Source organism: Vulpes lagopus, chromosome 3 (assembly GCF_018345385.1).
Source record: "Vulpes lagopus strain Blue_001 chromosome 3, ASM1834538v1, whole genome shotgun sequence".
Lineage (NCBI taxonomy): Eukaryota > Metazoa > Chordata > Mammalia > Carnivora > Canidae > Vulpes > Vulpes lagopus.
Window position 1 is genome coordinate 133106148 of NC_054826.1, and position 23810 is coordinate 133129957.

Sequence of the window (23810 nt, forward strand, 5' to 3'; positions counted from 1 at the left end):
ACTAAATTCAAACTGCACACTGTAAACTGTCTCCTCTTCAATAGCAGCCAAAAATCTTAGTTCAGTTCTTTTAGCTTTAGGTAGGCTGCTTGAAGGCTGTTCCACACATTAATGATACAGGGGCTCCCAGAGACGTAGGTAGAATTTACACACAATATTTGAGGTTTCTTCCTCTTTCGCTTTCTCTTTTCTCTCTTGACATTCTGGTTGTTGTGGTGGCCTCTTGTCCTCTGGTTGTTCAAGTCAATAAAAGAAGAGGATTTTCCATCTGAGTTTTAATTGCATCCACTCCGCCATAATGTGTGGCAGAGACTGAGGCCTGTCTTTACAGCAAAAACTGAAAAAGGGGGGCAATCACTCAATGCCCTTCTTTCTTGCAAGCATTGACTCCTTTCCAGTATCTCCCTACTCTTCATCCCTCTCTAGAATCTTCAAATGCTTCTACTTTTAGTCCAGAGTTTGTAGATGTTATTGGCAGGAGAGTTTGCATAATAGGAAATGCTTGGCCATTACTAGCAGAGCACTTGGTATAGTTTGGGGAAATGCTTAGAACTCCCTGGAAATCTTAGAATGGAGAAGTGAAGTATTGAGAAAATAACTATCTTGCCTTGCCCTTTAGATGCTTGCATGGGTAGGTTTCCATTACAGGTTCAGGCAGATCAGTCACTACTTATGAGCATTAGGCCCAGGAAGCAGTGTCTCCCTTTCTCCAGGAGTGCCACATTGCTATCAGTCTTTCACACAGCAGACCTGGCTGAGTTGAGATGATGGCTCTTTTAACCACACCCTGGGGGGTGGGCTATGGGGTCCAGGGTGGGGAAAGTGGACCAGTCAGGGGTGCAGTTCAATGTATAACCTATAATTATTTAGGCATATAGTATGTGGGCTTTCATTTGTATTCTTTTCCCACCGTGCAAATATTAGGGACAGTCTTGCTTCTCTGTATTATTATTTTTTAAGACTTTATTTTTACTTATTTGTGAAGAGAGAGATCATAAGCAAAGGGAAGGGCAGAGGGAGAAGGAGAGGGAGAGGGGCAAAAAGACTGCATGTTAAGCGGGGAGCCTGACACGGGGGTTGGTCCCGGGACCCTGAGATCATGCCTGGACCTGAAGTCAGACTTTTAACCAATTGAGCCACCCAGGTGCTATGCTTCTCTGTATTATCAAAACCTGCTTTTTCAGATTTATTCCTTCCTTTCTATATTCACAGCCATCACCTTTCATGATGGTTACTGAAACAATCAATAAGGTCCTTCTTTCAATCCCTTTTATACACAGACAGTAGTATAATTGTCTTAGTGGGTTTTTTTTAATTGTCATCTTCCTCAACATATAATACCCCACACAGATCTACAGTTGTTCCTCATTGCTTACCTCTAGTATGAAATCAAAATTCAGTCTAATATGAAAAAATCCTCTTCTACTATTATGATAGGTGTCGTTGAAGCCCACTTCTCAAACTTCTCATCTCTTCTCCACACAGACAATCCCCTCTGTGCATTAACTATCTGCTTGACAAACTATGATTTCCCCCAACTAGCATGGAAGTCCCTTCCAAACTCAAGGCCCTTCTCAACAACTTTCTTCATCTCAAAGTGAAAAATAGGAAAAGACTAGGAATGTTAAACATCTTAGAATTTCTGTGTTTTACTTTGTTGAGACAAGAAGTATTACTTTTTTTTGCTACTTAATTTTATTTACTTTTTATTTGGTAAATACACAAAACATAATTTACCATTTTAACTATTTTGAAGTGCATGGTTTTGAGACATGAAGTATATTTTCATTGTTGTGCAACATCCACATTTGTTGTTGACTTGTAAGTTTTTTATATGTTCTAGATAACAATTCCTTATCAGACATATGAGTTGGCAATATTTTCTTCCATTTTGTGGGCTGCCTTCCACTCTTGATAGTATCCTTTAATGTGTAAAAAGGTTCTAATTTTGATGAAGTTCACCCTACCCATTTTTTTCTTTAGTTGCCTGTGCTTTTGGTGTCACATTCCAGAAATCATTGCCAAATCCAATATCATGAAGTTTTCCCTCATGCTTTCTCCTAAAAGTTTCATAGTTATAGCTCTTATATTTAGGTCTTTGATCCATTTTGAGTTAATATTTGATATGGTATAAGATAAGGTTCTACTTTTTTTTTTTGCATGTGTGTATCTAGTTTTCCTAATACCATTTGTTTAAGATTCTCTTTTCTCTTTGAGTGGTATTGGCACCCTTCTCAAAAATCATTTAGTGATAATATGCAAGGGTTTATTTTGGGACTCTATTATATTTTATTGCTCTATAGTCTATATACAGATACGTACTGTTTTGATTACTATAGCTTTGTTGTAATTTTTGAAATAATAAAAGCATAAAACTGTCAACTTCATTCCCCTTTTTCAAGATTGCTTTGGCTATGTGGAGTTGAGATGCCATATGAATTTTATGATGGATTTTTTTACTTCTGCAAAAAGTGTCACTGGGGTTTTGATAGAGATTGCATTGATTCTATAGATCATTTTGGGTAGAACTGACATCTTAATGTCTTCCAACTCATGAACAGGAGATTTCTCTTCATTTATAGTCTCCTTCAATATCTCAGCAATGTTTTATAGTTTTTAGTGTACAAATATTTTGCCTTTTTGGTTAAGTGTATTCCTAAGTATTTATTCTTTTTGATGCTGTTGTAAATGGAATTGTTTTCTTTTTTTTTTAATTTTTTTTAAAATTATTTATTTATGATAGTCATACAGAGAGAGAGAGAGAGAGAGGCAGAGACATAGGCAGAGGGAGAAGCAGGCTCCATGCACCGGGAGCCCGACGTGGGATTCGATCCCGGGTCTCCAGGATCGCGCCCTGGGCCAAAGGCAGGCGCCAAACCGCTGTGCCACCCAGGGATCCCTGGAATTGTTTTCTTAATTTCCTTTTTGGATCATTGTTTGTGTATAGAAACACAACTGACTTTTGTGTGTTGATTTTGTATCCTGTAACCTTACTAAATTTTAACTTTATTTTAAAAATTAATTTTATTCAAAAAAATTGATTTTATTCAATGATATGTTCAATGAATAAAATGTGAAAACTACATACAATTACAAAGAAATAAAATTATCCATAATTTCACCACTCTGAGCTAGCCATGCATTATGTTCTTTCATTTTCTTTCTACCTTCTTCTCATAACTATTAATATTTTTAGTTCTCTTTTCCTACTTAAGAGTATATAATGAACTTGAATTATTTTAGTTAAGACATATGTTCATAAAAGGTCACTGCCTGTTTCCTTGTCTCCTCATCTCAAATTTTTTGAAACCCAAAACTGGCTCTATCAATATTTAAAGGCCTCATTTACAAATTGTAAGATGGCTGTTATATATATTTTTAACTCCTTTGTTGCTGAACCCAAGAGACAAATGTCACTTGAAGACAGGTTTGGGACATACAGTGCTATTGTGATTTTACTAAATATATTTTGAGAGTGGGAAGAAGAGTCTGATTCTTTTCATGGACTTGTTCTCACCCAGAAAAGAAATTATGAGTTACAATTTTTGATCTGAAAGCACCAATCAAACAATAATAAAATAAATAATGTCTGTCTGGATAGAGTGATACTCATTTACATGAATAGATACATGACTCTGATATCTGAAGTAGATAAGCTGTATTCTCTATCTTTGGACAATTGGTTGAAGCCTGAAGCTTTGCAATTTTAGTATTTCAGATGAAGTGGCATTACCAAAAATATTGGCTTTATCTCCAGTTCCCTTGCAGTCTTATGTAAGTAATATACAAAGGTGTTCACAGAATAAGAAGTGAAAAGAGTATAAGATACTTAGAATTGTTGGTTTACATGATGCTCCAAAGGATATTCCACAGACATTCACTCACCCCATCAATAAACACTTTTCCCTACTATGGGCCGGGCCCAGTTCTAGGTGCAGTAGACAGGTCAGTGAGTAAAATACAACAAGTTCCATCTGAGTCTATTTTCTGTAACAGTATCACCCTTGGCTAGTTGGTTTAACCACTCTTATTTCACATCCGAAAAAGAGAGAGTTAGATTACATTATGTCATAGTTTCTTTCAGTTCTAAAAGAAATGATTTTGCAATGCTCTAATTCTATTTGGCATATAAGCTGCCTATGTAATTCCAGTACAGGAATTCATGATGCTGTCTATTCCTACCCTGACAAATTGCTGACCTCTTAGACTTACCCCTCCCATCATCTCTTGACTCCCTCTCCGCCCTGTTTTCTGTTCCTAGCAACACTGGAAGATTTATAATGACTCATGGATATCACCAATATATGGTAATAGCTTCACTTCCCTGATATTCCACTAAGACAAAATGAGTAAAAGCAGCCAGGGCAAAAACACAGTTCCTAGACAAGGTGATATCCCTTAGCTGTATACTATTTTTGGTTTTGTGGGGCTCTCATTTGTTATTCATTAGCACTCCTAAGGGAGCAAAAGAAAGGCAACACGTACTTAACTAAAATCAGCCTGTGGTTTCAAGAATATCTTCCAAAGCAAATGAAAAAAAATAAAAAAGAATATATTAAATATGAGTTAATCTTATTTTCCTTTAAATACATGATTTTAGTTTATTGCTGTAATTAGAGTTTGAAAAGCTTATATTCGAGAGAAATAGAAATCTTCCAACATCTCTATTTATCTCTGAAACAGACCAGATTGTACCACTTGGCATTTCATTTTTTACATCTTTGCATCTTCCATCACAATTTCTCAAGCTTAAAAACAAAACAAAAATATCCCTATCTATTCCAATACTGTACTTAATTTCCTATAATTCTTAAAGAAAGATACACAGTACTCCCTAAGGTTCAAAAAATAAGAGCAACAGTTAAAAAAAGAAAGGTACTCCCTATCAAGGCCATACTTTCCTTAAGATAGTCTCATTTTTTTTTACCCAATGTAGCAACAATATAGAAAAGATGATAGCTAAAATTAGACCCCACTGTGAAGTATCAATCTGTTCTTAGCACTGCAAATAGTTCAAACACACACACACACACACACACACACACACACACATGCACATGCACATACACACAGGTTGTTTTAATTTATTTTCTTAAATCATATGAAAAGTCCAATAATATTAGAGACTGAAGTAAAGGGATTTTGTTACCCTACATGAATTCTATTGATGCTATTTATATGGGGGTAGTAATAGATGTTTTTTTTGGCTAAGTTTGCGAGGTTCTGGGTAAATAAAATGGAAATGTTTCTTTATTGTAGGGTATCTCAGGGACTTTAATCTGTTAATATATATTGTGATTCTTCTAGAAAGAAATACTGCAAACATTTCCCAAATGTGTTTGAATGTGTTTGACCATTACGGCCTTTATTTGAAGAGTAATTTTCAAAAACTAATGTAGTGTAACATTCTCACTTTGTAGGTGAGGAGACTATACTCACAATGGTTGGGACTTGCTTTGAGCTCACAGAATTATTAGCAGAGCTGGAGCTAGAACCTATTTCTCTTGACTCCTAGCCAATGTTTCCTTCTAAAGTAAGACAATGATTTGAGGTCCTAATTTTTTGCTCTCTGTCTTCTCAATACATTCCTAACCCAATATCAGTTGTCTTAGGTACCAGTCACAAAGTAAGAAGAGCTGATACAATAGCTATCCTAACTGAACAATATTCTGTATGAGGTTCTGTGGACCAATGGGATTTGTGAGGCTCCTATATGTAGATTTAAAACCTAGTCTATCCATTCACCCAATGATTTTCAAGTGGAATTTCAGGAGAAAATTCATTTCCCAAAACAAGTATTTTAAAATGTTCCTTTCCCCTTTGCCACTGACTCAATGACCTTATTCAGATAGTTTTCTTATTTATAAAACAGAGGTAGAAGTAGCAACCATCTTATATGCAATGCAGTTCATTCTTGTTAAACTAAAATATATAGTTCTGAAAGTTACTTACTTGAAATATAGACCTATGTTGCAATGAGATCAACATATTCACACAATCAAATTACTACGATAAACCCATTACTTTGAAAAAGCATATGACATGAATACATTTGCTCTTAGAATGAATGGAAATGGCGTCTCTACTGAACCACTGATTCCATATACCCACAAAAACTCTTACATAAATTTAAACCAATGGCCATGACCTCCTAATTTGTCAGGAATACCACTGGTCCTAGAGACAAAGAAACAGCAAGATCTTCTAAACATGTCTGCCACTGAATCAGATTTAGAAGCATGGCTTCAGAAGTTGGACACAAGAGCTGAGGGCATCTCTGTTTTCCATTGTTTGGGCATATAGATGTAGCCAGAATGTAGCTTCTTATACAAATGTTAAATTAAGTGAGGGAGGAAATTATTTCACTTTTTAATTATGTGGTATTTTGCCTAACTATCCTTTTGTTTCTTAAAAAGGAGACATCTTTCCTTTAATGACCCACTAGTTTAAAAAAATCTATGGCACTGGGGAATTCAGGATAAGGAGACAAGCTTTTAAACTGGGTTGTTTTTCTGCACACTAATGAAGTTTATAATTTAATTGGAGGAATTATTAGATATATTTTCTCCTTATAATGGTGCAAACCTCAGAGGAAAATGAGCTGCTTATGCATATATTCTCCTTGTAATTCAAAAAATCCTCAAGGACTTAAGAAATATGTTCCAAATCAGAAAGGCACTCAGTTGTCCACTTAGAATGGATTCATACCACAAATCTTTATTCTAAGCATTTCCAGTGGAGTTAAGTAGCAATGCTTTGTGTTTTTTTTTTATTTTTAATTATGGTCACTAAACTTTTAATTTGAATGCTTTTATTTACAGAACTTCATTCTCATTTTAAAAGCAGAAGAAATTAAATTTTAAAAATTTGGATGGAAAAATGGTTAAATATTCATTTAATTTGAAAAAAAGGACTTGATAGGATCCTTGACTGCAAATCTATGAAATGTTACTATATGAAAGAGGTAGTACACTTATTCACTATAGTCGCAGAAGAGAGAATGTGGACTAATAAAGGGGAGTAAATAGGAAAAGTAGATTATTCTCAAATGAAAGGTAACTCTCTTAAAATAAGCGAGGGTGGTTGGTCATTTCCAAGGTTAACCATTAATATCTGCGGTTTGTTTTGTGTTTGGTGATGCCCATTAAGCAGAAGTGGTTGCAGGTGTTGAAAGTTTATGGGAAAATATAGGGGGAAGATTAACACTTAGAAAATTCAGTTAATTTCTTTACTTTTTCTCCCCTCAGAAAACAAGAAACGTCAGAATTTTATTTTAGCAGTGAAGCACCTAAATCTAACACAATATGATGAGTTAGCCGAACCACACATTATAAAATTGATAAAAATGAGTTAAGAAGTTAGAGTTCAGATAAACACACAGTGATCTGGTATAGTGAAATACAGAGCCAAGACAGAGAGGGTGACTCCCAGAACATTCCAAGAAGGGCAGAGCCACAAGACTCACTGGTTCATTGTTGCTGTCGAGAGAGATGGCTACTTTGAAAATATACTACATCTCCCATATGGATTGAACTCACTCCAGGACAGTGTGGCTGGAACAGCATAAAGTAGACAGCATGAGGTTTGTAATAAGCAACATGATTTTCTCACTTTATTATGTGTGAGGTGTTTAAAACAAAAGTCATGAACTTCTCTGGTCCTCAGTTTCCTCGTCTGAAAAATGGGGTTAAATAATACCTGCCTCAGAAGTTTCTTGGGAGGATTCAAAGAAAGAAGGTACCTGACAAGAACTTTGCAACCTGAATGCCATACAAATGTAGATTATTACTTAAATGTTGATGGACTCTATTAGAATGACCTTAATTCATTCCTCCTTTTCTGATTTCCTCCTATTTTTCATATTATTTCTCAATTTCCTTCAGAAACTACATTTTAAACGTAGTCTACCACTGTCTTTAAATGTTCTGAAAATGTTCTGTAAGTGACCATAGTCTTTTATAATTGTAAGGGAAAATACCCTACCATAGTCATCCATTCCCTAAACTCCAACCATCACATGTAAGGTGATAATCTTCAAACCTTTGTTTCCAGCTCCAACCTCTCTCTGCAACCCCAGAGCAGTATTTTAAAATCCTTGATTGAACTCTCCACTTGGAATCCCACCAAAGTCTTGCCTCCAGTCCTTCCTTTGTCAAAATCTGATTGGTCACCAAGTCCTATTGACTTTGTAAGCAGCTCTCAAACCCTTATGTGATGATGGCTTCCGTGGGATTTAGAGAGCTTTTCTGGACTTCCCATTTGGGCATCAGGACTTGGAGTTACAGCTGCTCCACTACTGAGCCGTGTTACCGCTCTCCTTGTCTCTCCTGCAGTTCCTCGCCCATCACAGCTGCACTGAAATATCCTCTCACACACTACCTTACAATGCTTCTTACCTGTCTTTTGTTGATAGATGAGAACCCATATCATTTTAGATTCCCTAGGACATGGGGGGCTCAGAAGCCCAGATGCAGGAATCCTTCAATGCTTCTTGGAGGTGCTGAAGGTCCATGGAGAGACGATGAAGATGGAAGAGCATCTCCCAGGATTTGTCCACTTCACTGCTTCCCAGCTATTTGGATTTCCTTAACATGCTATGCTGTTCGTAAGCATCATTTGTCACCGAGAATATCCCTTCTGCCCTGGCTGCTTGGCATTCTAAAGCACAGATTTCAAGTTACCATGCAAATGTCGCTTGCTCATCAAAGTTCTTCCTGGGATTCTCAGATTAAATGAGTGTACCCTTCCACGTCATCAGCGCACGTCACCCATTCCCATGGTCAAAGCACTTACCCCACATTGTCATAGGTTTTTGTTTACGTGCCTGTGCCCATCTGCTTTTGGCTCCTTGAGAGCATTGGCTATGCCTTGTATACCTCTATATACCCACTGTCTAGCCCAGAATCTGTCCCAGGGTGGAAAATAAGTTTTTTTTTTTTTTTGGTGACAGAAAGAGGGAAGGTGTTATAAAAGCAGAATCTGTTAAGCAGTAGTACAGCCCAACCTCAATAATTAGGACTAATTGAGCAGAATGAACGAATGCCAGGTCCAGTGCTTTAAAAGCGCCTTGCAGGACGCCTCTCACAGGGTAGGTGAAAAGTAAATATTTTGGTAAATTTATTCACATTGTGGCTAGGAAAAACCTGTGGTTAGAGAACTTGCAGGGTAACTGGTAAGCGTCTGGTAACAGAGCACTTTCACATTACATGATTTTTTCCAAATTATTTGAGAAAATTTCAAGAAATACCCTACTGTTTTGATACTTTTAAACTTCCCCAATGTTCTTGCTTATCTAACATCACATATTTTTCCATAGCAATCTGAATGCCTAGCTTCAAGAAAGCAAATTTCAACCTCATTTTGTCCTAATTACAGCAAATACTGGGGAGTGACATTTAAACAGTGAGCATTTACAAATATATCTGATTCCTCCCAAGGGCGAGAGTGTAGGGGGCCTTCCTCACTCTAGACACCTACGCAGAGTGGTTTTGTCCCTGTCCCCATTAGCTTTGCAGATCCTGGTATCAGGCAGGGAGGGTGTGGTTCTGAGCTGGGGCAGTAGTGAGGCAGAGGACACAAGAGTGGAGAAGTGTAACTTCTGAGCTAGGGCCCCCTGACTTCTTTCTTGAAGGTAAACAATGAGGGCACAGAAGGCAAAATCCATTCTGTAGAGTAAGGGACAGCCAACTGACTACCTGTGAGGTGCTTGGGTAGGCACTGCAAGGGGTAAGTAATGAATATACACCATGGAGAAAAAATGATTGATTATTATGTTTAGAAATATTGTGTAGCAAGGCAAGTAATGGAGATGTGGGTAAGATTTTTCTAGGCCACCAAGAAAAGTTCTGACAATTCTCTTCTAAGGTTTTTGAAGTCGAAAAAGATTTTCTATTATCGTATGTCTCAAATCAGTACCCTAATACATTGCTAGTAGCACATCTTACAGATAGATGAGCACATTATCAAATGTTCATTTGTCTTTCAGATTTAACAATTATTACAATCACATTACTTCCTTGAAACTGCTCAGCTCAAAGAAACAATAAATAATACTGAGTTAACAGTCTATAAAACCTATGCATCTGACAAATATAATGTTCAACTTTTCAATTAATTGTGGAACACTTAGAAGGAAACAAAACATTCAAAAATTATAATTTCCAAAAAAATTCAAAATCAGAATTTCTAAATATGTAAGAAAACACTTTGGACATTATCTATATCTAATAGCCTATAACTGAACTTCCTATCTGTATAAAAAAAGGGTTTAGAACAAATATCTACTCTTCACCCCTCCTCTCACCCCTCATCTGGGTAGATTTTATTTATGCATTAGACGACCTTTTTGGCCATTAGAACCATCTTGCTTCAGCAGTTAATTAACACAAGTACCATAATTTAATACAGTTAATACTACTTGATGCCCTTTAATGTACCTTCCATTAGTGATATTATTGTAGTATTACCCTGTAAATTAAAATGAGATCAAGACTAAGAGAGCCACTCTTTAATTAAGGTACTGGCACACTGCACTCGTCTATTATTCACTAGAGAAAATCACCCTGATTTACTGAAGTAGGACATCCATAAGTCAGAATTAGTCCATGAAGATTATTAGGTTTATTGAACAATGTAAGTACTATGGAGTCGCTGAGATTGCCAACAGCCATGTTTCCTCTTTTCCCTCCATTAATAAATACACAGTGAGAGGGAGTAAATGGAAGCAAAATAAGTATGCAGCCAAAGAGGCATAACAGTTTTAAGATGGAATTACAGTTTTTGTCACCAGTAAAATAGGTATGAGATGTGTCGCATGCTAAAAGGAACACAAATGCTACATTAGTCTAATAACAATCAAAACATCACTTTTACACCAAACAGTCCTAGCCAGTATAAAACATAAAGGCCATGTGCACATGTGCATGGAAAGTTGAGAACCGGAATTCAGAGGCAATTCAAAGACTCTCCACCCGTGTTTGTTTCACAGCTGAAAAATCTTGTATTGCCTGTCCACTATTTTATGGATACCTGCCCACTCTCCCCAGATAATTCATGCCAATTCCCACCTTATGTCGTGGGTGGTAGTAGAGTGACAACTCAAAAAGTATTATTATGATGACCAGATATAGACATGTAATGGCATGTTAAATGGTGCAGTTGTTTCATGGATGGTGAAGAGAGGGTTGAGGGAAACAAAGACCTGGTCGTATTGTGGAAAGTTTATACTGATGGTGTCTCTGAAAACGAACCCTCAGAAGTTTCTTTTGGACATCATCATCATCAATTAATATTCAATCCTTCTATAGATGTTTTGCTATCTAAGAAAAAGACGACCTAGACCGTTAACCCTACTGAAGTTTTCCAGGGTAAAATGTATGTATCAGCTTCTGTGCTGAGAGGCCCATGCACCAGTGGCAGCTCAGGAGCTCCCTTTAATACCTCCATTTCCCTTATATAACTTAAAAGCTGGAGACACGCCGGAGCCATCAGGCCTTGTTTCCTTAGTCCCTCCCCTAAGACTAAAAATACCCCAGCCATCTGGTGCCTAGCACAGTACACGCCAGCATCAGTTTTGCCCTGAGGAATTTGGACAGGGTTTAGAGGTGACAGAGAGGGACCTTATGGAAGGAGCTCACCTTTACTGGACCTTTCTCTCTTGCCCAGCTGCTTCCGCCCTAGCTTACAGTTGACTGATGAACAGGGAAAGACTGCAGAGGTGAGATCCAGAGAAGGGAGGATGGTTCCTGCAAACTCCCCAGAGCCACTGAAATGCAGTTGGAGGATACTGGTAGGATCAGGGATGAAAGAAAAGTGGTAAATCTGGTGGGAATCTACATTTCTAACATGCCACTTTTAGGGGATAGTATGTCTGACCCCAAAAGACAATGCATGAAAATGCCTGTCGCTTTAAAGCGTATTTACAACTCTCTTTCTTAAATAATAAGGGGAAACAAAAATGAATGTGCATTAACAGAAATAAGCCCCATCAATGATTACTTCCCAACCAAAAGCTTCACAAGATTGTCTTCTTTACAAGTAGAATATGATAGTGTTTGCAGAAGTTGGAGTCTTATGGATTTGGGCTTGGACTAAATATTGATCAAATTGCAAGAGAACGGAATGAGATGATTTTATCTAACAGTGTAAATAACACTAGGATTCAAATTCAAATCTAAGTTTATGAATTTTGACATTTATTCTTGTAGAGGTACAGAACGCTTGTTACTTTGTTGTAGAATGCTATTGTTAATCATATCAACATCAATTATTTTTATATATTATAGTCCCCAAGAATAAGAACTGGAAGCTCATTATCTCTTGCTAAAATGTTTATGAGTCAAATGGCAACATTTTACTATAAATAGCATATTCACATTTCAGGCAACAGTTCCAGATTGCCCTCTCGTGGCGCCCTGCTAATGCACGAACTTTCTTCTACACCCTGGAACCCGCAAGCTCAATATTGTACCAGTGCATATGGCTCTCAGGAATATTATTTTGCTTTAAAGATATCTTCATCATATGTTACCAAGACCTTAGTTAAAAGTTTTTAAAGAGGCTCCATTGCTAAAGACTCCTGACTCTTCAAGAAGGAACTTGAAACTAGAACAAAGTTGAGAGTAGGTGGCCACCTGTTCCTACCACTTCCCACAGTTAAAATTCTGAAACCTCTACTACCATACTGAGGTCATGCCCACCACTCCACTCTGTGTGCCCTCTATGGCCTTTACCTTAACATCAGTGACCTCTCCTTCCTTCTAGTGTATATATACAACAACACTATCATCAAAAGATAGACTGAGTCAACTCTTGGAAAGACCAGGGAGTCTCAACACTTCTCCAGTTTCTGAGGCCTGGGCTGCCCTAAGGGATGCTGGAAGCCAGTAAACTTAATGCAGCCTGCTGTATTTATTTAAATTTTATGATTGCTTAGTGAAAGCTCCATGATTTATGGACTGTTTATATTCTTAACCTCATATATTCTGACTTAAATCTGTCTTGGCATTTTTAGGATGGTTGTTGCTTTGCTATCTCTTTTTTCCATTTTGCAGTATACCTCACTCATCTTTAGTTTTCCCAACTAATTACCTCATGCTTCAACTCCCATCAGTTGGTTATGTGGATACCAACCATACCACAGTTAGAAATCTGGTTGAACAGCTCTACCTTAGAGTCCCTGGTTCTTATTACTTGAGTTTTTTTTTTTTTTTATTACTTGAGTTTTTCATTAAAACATCCTCAAAATTCTTGGAAACTTGCTCAAGTATGTCTCTGATGTAGTATCAAAATCAAAGATATGTCAGCCTGTTGACCATTAAGGGGTTTAAACTCTGGTCCATGTGTAACTGGCCCCCAAAATGAAGGGAGCCTGCCTCTCAGGACCATATTTAAATGGCAGCCTATCTTTTTAAGTCAATAACCACCAAAACTCTGAAAAGCAGGGCTCCCTCCTTTTTAACAAATGCATCGTGCTTCTTAAATGCTTTTGGTTCTGATTTAATAAATTTAAAGGGATATAGTTGCAGTTTAGAAACTTTTTTTTGTGTGCAATGCAATGAAACATAAGCAGAGAGCTGTACCATGTAGAAACCCTGTCTGGCATTTAAAAACAATGGAAAGATGTATTTCTTGTTTTTCAGTATCCTTTCTAGAGCAGCTGGCTTTGTTCTCCCTGGCTTCATTGCCTTAAAGACTTAAACCACCCCCTGATCTAGGGAGTTCCTTGGATTCAAATAAGTTGCTGCTTTTTTTTTTTTCTTCTGCTTAAATTCTAAGAAATCCTGCCAGGTTCAGGTTCAGTGACAGTGAGTCTGGAATCACAAATTACTGCTGAGTCAGAGGGGCCTCGAATTTCTCTGAACCCAGCTCTAGACTGGTGTTCCTGAGAAAATGCTGTAGTAGGAAGTGACAAATGTGACTCTACAGCAGTGGGACCACCACACTGGCATTTTCTTTGGACAACCACTTTCATTCAAGTCAGACAGATGTTTTCTTACCTTCCGTGCACCTTTATGTCTGAGATCGCGTAAAAGTAGCGTGCCAAGTGTAGCTCATCTACAAATATTTCCCCAACTGCTGGTCTCAAAAGCCTTATCCTCAGGTCTGTGACTGTAAAGAAATCTCTGAGTTTCTTGGTTGTATCCAGCTGTCCGTAGAGAGAAGCCATATTGCGCAGCCATGGTCCAGCAAAAAACGCAAACCTGTCTTTGATTTCAAAGTGGATTATTTTGCTATTCGTCATGTACCCTGTAGAGTACTCTTCGGTGCAAATGATTTCTAAGACTGTATGCTGTGATAAATCCTTCACAGATTTGGGATCCATGTGAAAAGCATCTAAGCAGTCTGTGGCATAATACTGATAGGGCTGCCATGTTCGTCCATAATCGAGAGATTTCTCCAGGATCATTTGGTCTGGACGCCCCGATTCAAAGGTAATAACTATGTTGTCTGTGAGCTCAATGGTTTTGCTCCAAGACAGAGTGATGTTAACCTGGAGAGGCTTGGGATATTCCTTCCAAGTAGCAGACTGCCAAAATGTGGAGGGATGTCTTCCTTCAAAATCAAACATCAGCTCAGGCGGATGCGCCAGTTCAGGGGTACTTGCATCACACTCATTATTGCACATGTAGGGGTTGCCCTATGGAAGAAGAACAAAAGAGGGTGCATCAAAACACTGGTTTGACACAAGTCTTGGCAGATTGCCATTGCTGAGTAAAAGACTAGGAGAGAAAGAAAGTGGGGGGGGGGGAGAACCCTGTTTGCAGTAATCATTTTTATTTGCTCTAACTGGATTCTCCTCTTTAATCGTTTTTTTTTTTTTTAAATGAAACAATATGGTAATTTTCTTGTCTTGTTTCCTTCCATGGGCTTTAAGAAATGAAACAGTTTATTTATCCCATATGTGTTAGACCCATAATGCGGTCCCAGAAGCACAAAGATACGGAGCAACTGTCTAACAGCTCAATACCTCTGCGTCCTCTTAGAAAGATGGTATAGAAAAGCAAGGAAATACCTCCAGGCCTCAAGGACGTTCTTCAAGAGCACAGTTCTTGAAAAAGTCATTTTTCAAGGAAACCTTTAGAATTAGCAATGAACTGTAGATACCTGTGTCCTGTTTGGGAAACAATACCCCCCATCCAACATTCAGCTTCTTCTTGCATTGCCTCAAATCCATCACACTTAACTAGGTCCCTGCTTCATAAAACCTGCTCTTAAAGCATTTACTTTGTTCACCACAAATCATTAAAATGTGGTATACTACAGGCTCTGGGGCTTGATCCAAACATCTGCCATCCTATTAGCTCGAGGCAAGGGGATCGCACAGCAAAGACTTGGGGCAGAGGCGTGCTCCAAGTTCTGAGGATAGGAGCGTCCGGTACCTAATGAGAAGCGTGAGCCACAGCTACCCGGTGTGGTACTCTGTACTGGCCCATAGTCAGCTGTCCGGGGATGTTAGCCACGACTATTTTTTCCCTCCTGACAAAGGCTTGTTTCCTTCACAGTCCACTCAAACAAGAAGCTGGAAATAAATCTTGTATCAATCACAAGTTATAATGCCACTTACGCTACACTTAATGACTGCCTTCAGTTTTCATCAGATGATTCCATGGCAAACAGCTGGCTCCCTGATTTTTGTTTATTTTGTGTTTAAGAAAATAAATGGTATCATTTGGAGTCAACTATTCAGGCATTTCTCCCTAATCCTCTACTGGGTAATTATAAACATGGATGGGTGAAAGAATCGACCCTCTCACATTGTCCTTAGGCTTTCTCTTGTAATTACAATTAGATTTTTCCCCCCTTTTTTCATGGACTGAGAGCTTTTCATCATACCTGCAGGATGCATGAGCTGGGTCTCAAATAATGAATTTACATTTTAGACCCCGACGCTCAGTTACCAGCTGACTCCCGTGAAATGTAAGATGAACACTGGAGAATTGCTTTGGTCTCCCTAGAGGCAATTTCTCCTACCTAGTCAGCTAATACTTTCACTCTCTCTTTCCCATTAGTGCAACTGAATCCTAAAGCTGGCAACAGGTTTGGGGGACTCAAGTATAATTGAGATGGGGCAGGAGAAAGGAGAGAAGGTACATTATTTGAGGAACAGATCTGTTTTAAAAATACATTCAAGGCATCAGTGATAATGGAAATGTTTCTGTACTTCTCTCTCGAATTTCAATTCCCTATTCCTGATCCCAGCGTCTGTGGCACTATTTATAGTATCCCCTTCAAAACGAGCCAAGGGGGGAAAATAAGTTTCTGTTCCAGGTGGAATATATCACCAAATTTATTATTATTTAAACTCTCTTAAGCATACCAGAGAGCCAAATGCAAAGCTCTGCAAACTGGCAAAGGCTTTTTCTGGAGGGCTATAAATATTGTGGAATCTGTCAAGGTTTATAAATTCTAAATATATGTAAATGCACAATTTACTGGAAGGGGTCAGATTTACACAAATCACACCTTCGTTTGAAATTTACTGAAAAAATATGGTCACTTCAAAATCTACCAGCATGTAGCCATCTGCACAATCATTAACTTGGATGCTACCACCTTCCTCCTGACAAAAGCATCCTCATCTGAGGTCAAGGGTATCAAAACACAGGAAATCAACTCTGCAGGATATACCAAAGTGAGTTATCAGAGATCCGGATTAAGTCATGTTGAAAGACAGCATTTCTTCGACTTCAGCATAGATGTGCACATCTTCTCAGATGGGGATAGGGTGCAGAGACAGAGAGCGAGGCACAGCGGGCTGATTCTGGGGTCTGAGTCTACCCTAGCAAATGCATCTTAGGAAATATACTTGAGGATATCTATCTAAAAAGCATTCATTCCTACATTCGATAAAAGGTGTTGACAATAACCACCACTTATGTAGCACTTATGAGTCAGACACTTTACATACATTATCCTGGGCAATCCTGTCCACTACTGCTTTACAGAGGAGAAAACTGAGTCATACGCAAGTGTTTCGTAATTTGCCCAATGTCATATAACAAAGTGAGTAAGAGGCAAAGCCAAGACCCACATCTCTTGCCCTCCCCTTGTCAGTTCCAAGTCAATGGTGTTATCCATGATGCAACCCAGTCTTAGAAACAGGGTTGGTAGTAGAAAGGAAGAGTCTAAGGTCAAATTAATTTGGGAAACACAGCCTCAGATCTTGCCCTAGAGAGCCCTAATGAGCATTATCATACATCTAAGATGTCTTCAAGTTATGAATCTTCCTTAGCTTCATGTAACAATACCTACTTTGAGAAACTTTATTTCACTATGGAGCACCTTTTCGCTTTAGTAACCCCTACTTATATGCCGTAGAAGTAGTGTCCTGGAGAACATCCTTTGAGATTCTCTGCTTTATATTACTCTTAAAATTGTAAACGTGTGGATGCCAGATAGCACAGTATAACCCAGTTTTAGTCCTTTAATGAAGACATGACCACACAAAGCACTCGGTCTCTGCTTTTGTTCTGCAAAGACACCCTTCCACTGGGGCTCAGCAGGACAGCCAGCTCAGGATAAATGCTTACATTTACATTAAATTGTCAGCCATCAAAATGCATGCCAGGACAAGAAGACAATTTTATTGCTTGGCACTGATCTGGTGCTTTAAGGTACCTGAAAAATGGGGAAAAAGTTTCATGCATGCAATAATTATTTATTGATTGCCTACTATACTCCTATATTTAAGGTACTTGTCTTGGCTTTCAAGATGCAGTAGTAAACAAATCCAAGTCCTGACTTTCAGTAGAGCTTCCGTTTTAGTTGGGGGAGATGCACTAAACAAATACATAATGTTCTATAATGTTAGTTGGTGATAACTGCTATGGGGAAAAATAAAACCAATTAAAGGAAAGCATGGTGTTGGAGGACGGATACTGACTGTAAATTTATAGGGAGGTCAGAGAAAGCTTCTCCTAGATAACATGACATTTGAGCAGATTAAGAACGATTCCTTATTTACACCGGAGATGATCAGAGTTTGACCAGAATGATAGTTTCGTCCTTCATCTGACTCTACTCTTAGTGATAATTTCACCAGCATAGCAATTTATTGAAATGGATGAGTAAACAAATCATTTCTAATGAGAATCTACACCAATGGCTATAGATCCAAAAAAAAAAAATCAATTTGAACCATAATTATTTCATAGCCCTCATGCTCTTTTAGAAGATTCATGATTTGATGACCATTAATGTAACTTCCTAAGAGATGATGATATTGAGAGAAAATTAGTAGGAAAAAGAGAAAGGTTTCATTCTGGTTCCCTAAGAAAAAAAAGCCTACATTTGTGGTGAGAGAGAATGAAAAAAAAAAAAAAGAGAGAGAGAGAGAGAGAGACAGCCGAAGAAGCTGAAAACCTTACTATTCTAGAAAGAGAAAGCTAGAGGAGAGATTATACACAAATATTTCATGTAAATATTTCACATGGGTGTGATCTGTAATACTGTTGTTACAGAGAATTATCAATATGAAAACAATTGCTGTTAAAAGGATTATATTAATTAAATTTTCAACTACTTCAACCCCACCCTAATCCTCCCTAATACCATTAACAATGAAATTTATATAAGAAATATAACTTTCCCCTACTTGTGAAAGCAAAGAACACTTCTTGCTGCTAAATCTAACAGATTCAAGCATTAGCAAGTGTAAGTAATTATTTTGTGGCCAGCAGGCAGCTTTAAATAGATCTTAATTTAAGTCCTACAAGCAACAGATTCTTAACTGATTGTCTATGGACAAAGCAGAAAATATTTATGACTGCACTGATAATATTTACACCATTAAGAGATGCCTAAATAATTAAACAGATATTACTGCTAAATGTTCTTTGTAACAATTAGAAGATGAAGATTGTGATGCTTAATTTCATTTAAAAAATGTTAATATTTTACCTCTGGGAGAACTGAAATTAAGTTACTTAATGCGCTTTCAGAACTTAAAAGGATAAATAAAATTTGAGACATGTTTTTATTGTGTCTATTGATAAAATTACCTTCCTTCTGGCAAGAGATACTTTGACAAGACTCTCCTTTCAACTGGGATGTGCTAGACCTTTCAGAGTTAAAAAAGAAAATCCCATGTAAGCAATATTAAGGCAATACTTGTGGTTCCTATCATTTTGAACTTCCCCTTCCAAGCTTTACCTTATGGGCAAACAACTGGGAACGACAGTTGGAAATGTCTGGAATCATCATAAGATGTACACTACTCAAGTGTATGGTGCTAAATGCCAAGCAGGCATGTACTTACAAGTGGTGGTGAGAAGCATTTGGGTTAACACACCAATTGTGAAAAACAGTAAGACAGGGCTGCCTCACACCCATCTGCATCTGGCACATCCTTGCTTATTTGCTCACTAGGTGACATTAAAAAAAAAAAAAAGACACTTAAGTAAAGGGAGCAGAAACAGTATTCTGGGATAGCTCTCCCAACCTGTTTCCAACGTGACTTTGAAATAGGTATCGCTAGGTCTCTGCCAAGGCAAGGTTTTAAAAGGGTGAAGAAACAGGTAGCATAGTCCACTGTTCATCTCTCAGAGAGATGACCTATGAGCACACGTTTTAACTGTTGGGGTAGGCTATCATCTTGAGGTGATGGATGCCTTTTCTTCTCTTTCATTGGTGTAATTTTTGGTGGTTAGGAAACCCTGCGCCCAGTCCCTTTTTGGAACTTCTTGCTCACTCCTTTCCCTAAGTCCAGATTCTTGCCTGGCTATAACACAGGAAGGCTCCTCATCTTCAGACTCTTCTGAAGATACTCAGGCTACTCTGAGTCTGAGAGCTGATGCTCATTGCTCAGGCTGAGGTGTCCTCTCCAGGTCTTATAGCTTTGTTACTGGTGATAGAAAGAGCAGAGAGAAATCAGAACCAGAGGTGTGTATGATTCAAGATGGCGGATACCTTCTCCAGAAATCCAAAAGATAAGTGTCAGCACCACCAGTACTGACAGGCCTTGATGACTTAGACTTACAGCTATAAGGATAAACTCTTCATGTCTTCCAGTAGGTCCACAAGGCGACATGTTTCCAGTTGTTCATTATCCCTTTGTAAATAAAGGGCAGCGATCTCTACAAATCAGAGTGCAATCTCACTTGTAACCCGCCCTGTTAATTGGCATGTTGGGTCCCAAAGTGGAGTATACACATGTTAACAATGTAGCCTGAATATTATGGGACTGTCTTAACTTTAGATATTTTGAAAGTACGGTGACAAAGGTACCTATACATTTGTCAGACCATGAGGGCCAAATTTTTACTTTGGGAAATATGGCCACTCTAAGAATAATAGGGGATCAAGAGTTTTCTTTTTGTAACTCCTGAGTGAAAAACCAACTGCTCTGTTTTCTAATGGAGCCCCTTGCTCATCACAAAGATTTCTTCCTGGCATAGACACAGGCTTAAGACCTGATTGAAGTTGTTGCTTGTTTCAATCTGCTCCCTGACGATACTAATACCATGTGGACGTTTTTACTCAGGAATAAAGACGGGAGGGCTTAACCTTTCTGCAACAAGAATACTAGAGGCCGTATCACAGATTATGGGCCATAATAGACACATGTCTAAATCCCCACAGAGGATTATGGTCAGGATCCTCAAACTGGTGAAGGCTGCACAGATCAAGATGACCAAGTTTCTAAGAAGGAGCCAAATACATTCTCAAGTCAAAGGAGCCACAAAAATGGGTTCTTATATAGCAGTCCAAATCATTATTTTGCATGGGCTGAAGAAGACATAAATATTAATGAAATCAGGCTAGTTTGAAAGTGAACGTCTAGAGAAAAACACTGTAGAAAGGTGACACTTTTATAATTGGTTGCAACACTGCCTTTTAAAATTTGTCTTAAAGAATATTCTTAAAAATCTTTGGTACAATGTTTTGCCTTTATAGATAATCTTGAAACAGACACTTAGATGTTAATAACACAAAGCTGAAGTGGAATTTTGAGTTACAGTAACTTGAGGGGAATTAAAATATCACAAAGGTGGGAATGTTCTGAGCCTGATACTATCATGTGCTGTGGGAGCTGGTTTGAACATTTTGAATCTGGAAAGTTCTAACTTAATTCTCAAAAATGGTTCCTTCTTCTCTCATAGGAGAAAACAAGTCCAAGGCCCACTTGAAGTCCATTTTCTGAAAGCCCCCAGCTTTTCTGTAAGAGAGTTTAGGAAGACCAAAGCATCTTCTGTTGAAGTGATCACTTAACCATGAGAGGCACGAATAGAACTTCCTAATGTGGCACTTCTTAAATATGACTGGTTTCTGGTGAGTCGATTCTGATTTCTCACACTCCTGATTTCTTTCAAACTCCTCTCTCCCAAATTCATTAGCTGTTTAGTGGGTGCCTACTATGTTAAAAACATCGTGAAGAACACAGAACTCATACAAGAAAATGTTTGCAATTCACTAATGGAGACCAGATCTATACAAGCAACAATCACACATTCCTCCAGTTGGTTACTCCTGCTCCTAGAGAGAGCACTGGGTGTTCTTGAGGGTAAACAGAGTCACCAACAATACTGTGCAACTTCCTGGAGAGTCCATTCCACCCCTTGCCACATAATTAAACATATATTTCTATTAAAAACAGACAATTTATGGAATGAAATGCAAAAAGTATTTGCAAGTATTTTTAGGAAAACACATAAAAACATTTCATGCTTGGGGCAAATTTGGAAGGATGTGCCAAAACCACTAAACAAGAAAAGGGGGGAAGCTGGAGGGTGGTTCAGCTCAGTGACAATTTATTCCATTCCATCACCTTTCCTGCATATGATAATTCATCCAAACCACCTTGGAGACACTGCGGCAAAAGTAGCTTTACCAACACTGAGAATCCTGATTTAAACCATCCCAGCATCAAATTCCATCCTGAAAATATTTGCTGTGCTCCACCCCTATGGCAATCTGGGTGGCGTTTTTCCATACTCTACCATATAAAAAAATCTGCCATTCTCCCTCCACCAAGTTGTAACATACAGTTTATACTGCAGTAGTTGTGTAAACTTCAAGGTGCATAAGAAATACCTGGTGTGTCCAGTCCCCAGCCAGGAATGCCACCTCAATAGACTGGGCTCGACCCAAGAGCCTAATATGACAATTACCCTGGATAAATTTGTTGCAGATCACTGCTGGACCACACTTTATGAAACATTGGTGTAGTGTTTCTAAGAACCATGGCTCTGAGTTAGATCTGCCTAGGTTTAAATTCCAGCTCTACTACTTAGTTATTATGTAATTTTGGACAAGAAAATTGGCTTTTTTGAACCTTGATTTCTTTTTCTTTAAATTCAATATAATAATATGTACTTCATGATATCACCTTGAGAAAAAAAATGACATAATGCATATTAAGTGTGTAGCATCTCCTTGGCATGCTGTCAGTGCTCAATAATTAGTGGTTAGTATTAAAAATGCTCCTCTTTCTGTATTTCTTGACTCTGAGAATGATATCAAATTCCTCCATGTCTTAAGAAGGAAACACGGGAATAATCTTTTTTTCCTTCTTTTTCTTCAATCTGTTTACCAGTCAAGTAATAGATGCGACTCGTCACCACAGCTCTGTTCACATTGTCAATGTTTGCCTTAGTTTTTTAATATTTTAAATATTTTTCTTCTGAATTACTATAGCAGCATTTTAAATGAACTCTCTCCATATTTTACTACCGTCTTACAATCTATTCTCGGCATAGCTTCTGCAGTGTCCTTTCTGAAATCCAAATCTAATCCTGTCACGCCTCATTCTTAAAGCTCTTTAATGGGTTTCACATTACCTTCAGGAATATAATTCAAATTCCTTAGCCTAGCTTGTAGAGTCCTTCAAGATTTGGCCTCTGTACTTTTATTCTTTTTTACTCACTTGTGCTTACACCTTATGATTCAATCACAGCAATCCGAGTGTTTATACATAATATGCACCATACAGTGTACCATATGCATTATCATACAATTCATCACATTAAATTCTAATTGTTTATTTTTATGTCTCCCCAGCCAGAGTTCTATGAGAAGAACTAGCACATAATAAGTACACAACCAAAATTTATGAGTATAAGAAAAATAAAGAAAGCAGAAAGACAGGAAGACAGGATAAAAGCAGGATAAATTAAGTAGGTTTGACAGTATGGAATAAGAAGGGAGGGACTTGCCCATAGGTTAGTGACTGGGGATCAAACAGATCACCAAGCTTAAAGAACTATCTCACATCCTAAGTTGTAGGTGATTGGTAGGATGTCACATACTGGGTAAAACAAAACCAAACAAAACCCAAGAAGTTCAACTCAGAGTGCAGAGTGCCATGTGTGTTATTGATATAGTTACTAGGACTTCTGGGGAAGTTGAAGGACTAAGACAAATGGCATGACTACAATTATGTCCCAGTCTTTTCCTGGTGTTCATTTCATCTCATTTTTCTCCATCAGTCACAGCAGTGCTTTCTTCTAGTGGCTTTAGGCTGAAGATCTCTTTTCCTCATCCCATCTTACCTCACTTCTCCAACCCACAGCATCCTTCTGAGTTTGCAGTTGTGGCTGACTATCAAGTGTTGTTCTCAGACAGTTATGGAGAATAAAATAAAAGTGGAGGGAAGAAGCAGTGATTGAGGAGGCCATGACTTTTACAACACCTACACATAGAAGTGCCTTAGTGGTACAAATCCCTGGAAAATGTAAGATGTGCTGAGTGGAAATGGGTGAAGAACAAGGAAGCAGAACAGCTAAATGGCTCCCCTAATCACAGAGGTCCTGAAAATCCTACCTGGCTCCAGAGGCTGATTCATTAAGAAGCTAATGAAGCTTATACCTCAG

At 38.1% G+C, this 23810-nt stretch overlaps 1 protein-coding gene across 7 annotated transcripts in view; it reads right to left on the minus strand.

Annotated features, from left to right (window-relative positions):
- NTNG1 (netrin G1) overlaps positions 1-23810 on the minus strand; it is a 306784-nt gene that overhangs the window by 125692 nt on the left and 157282 nt on the right. For all 7 annotated transcript variants that reach the window (XM_041749732.1, XM_041749734.1, XM_041749731.1 and 4 more), the window contains exon 3: positions 13998-14638. In XM_041749732.1, the coding sequence (XP_041605666.1) occupies positions 13998-14638 (641 nt within the window). The remainder of the gene's footprint in view (positions 1-13997; positions 14639-23810) is intronic.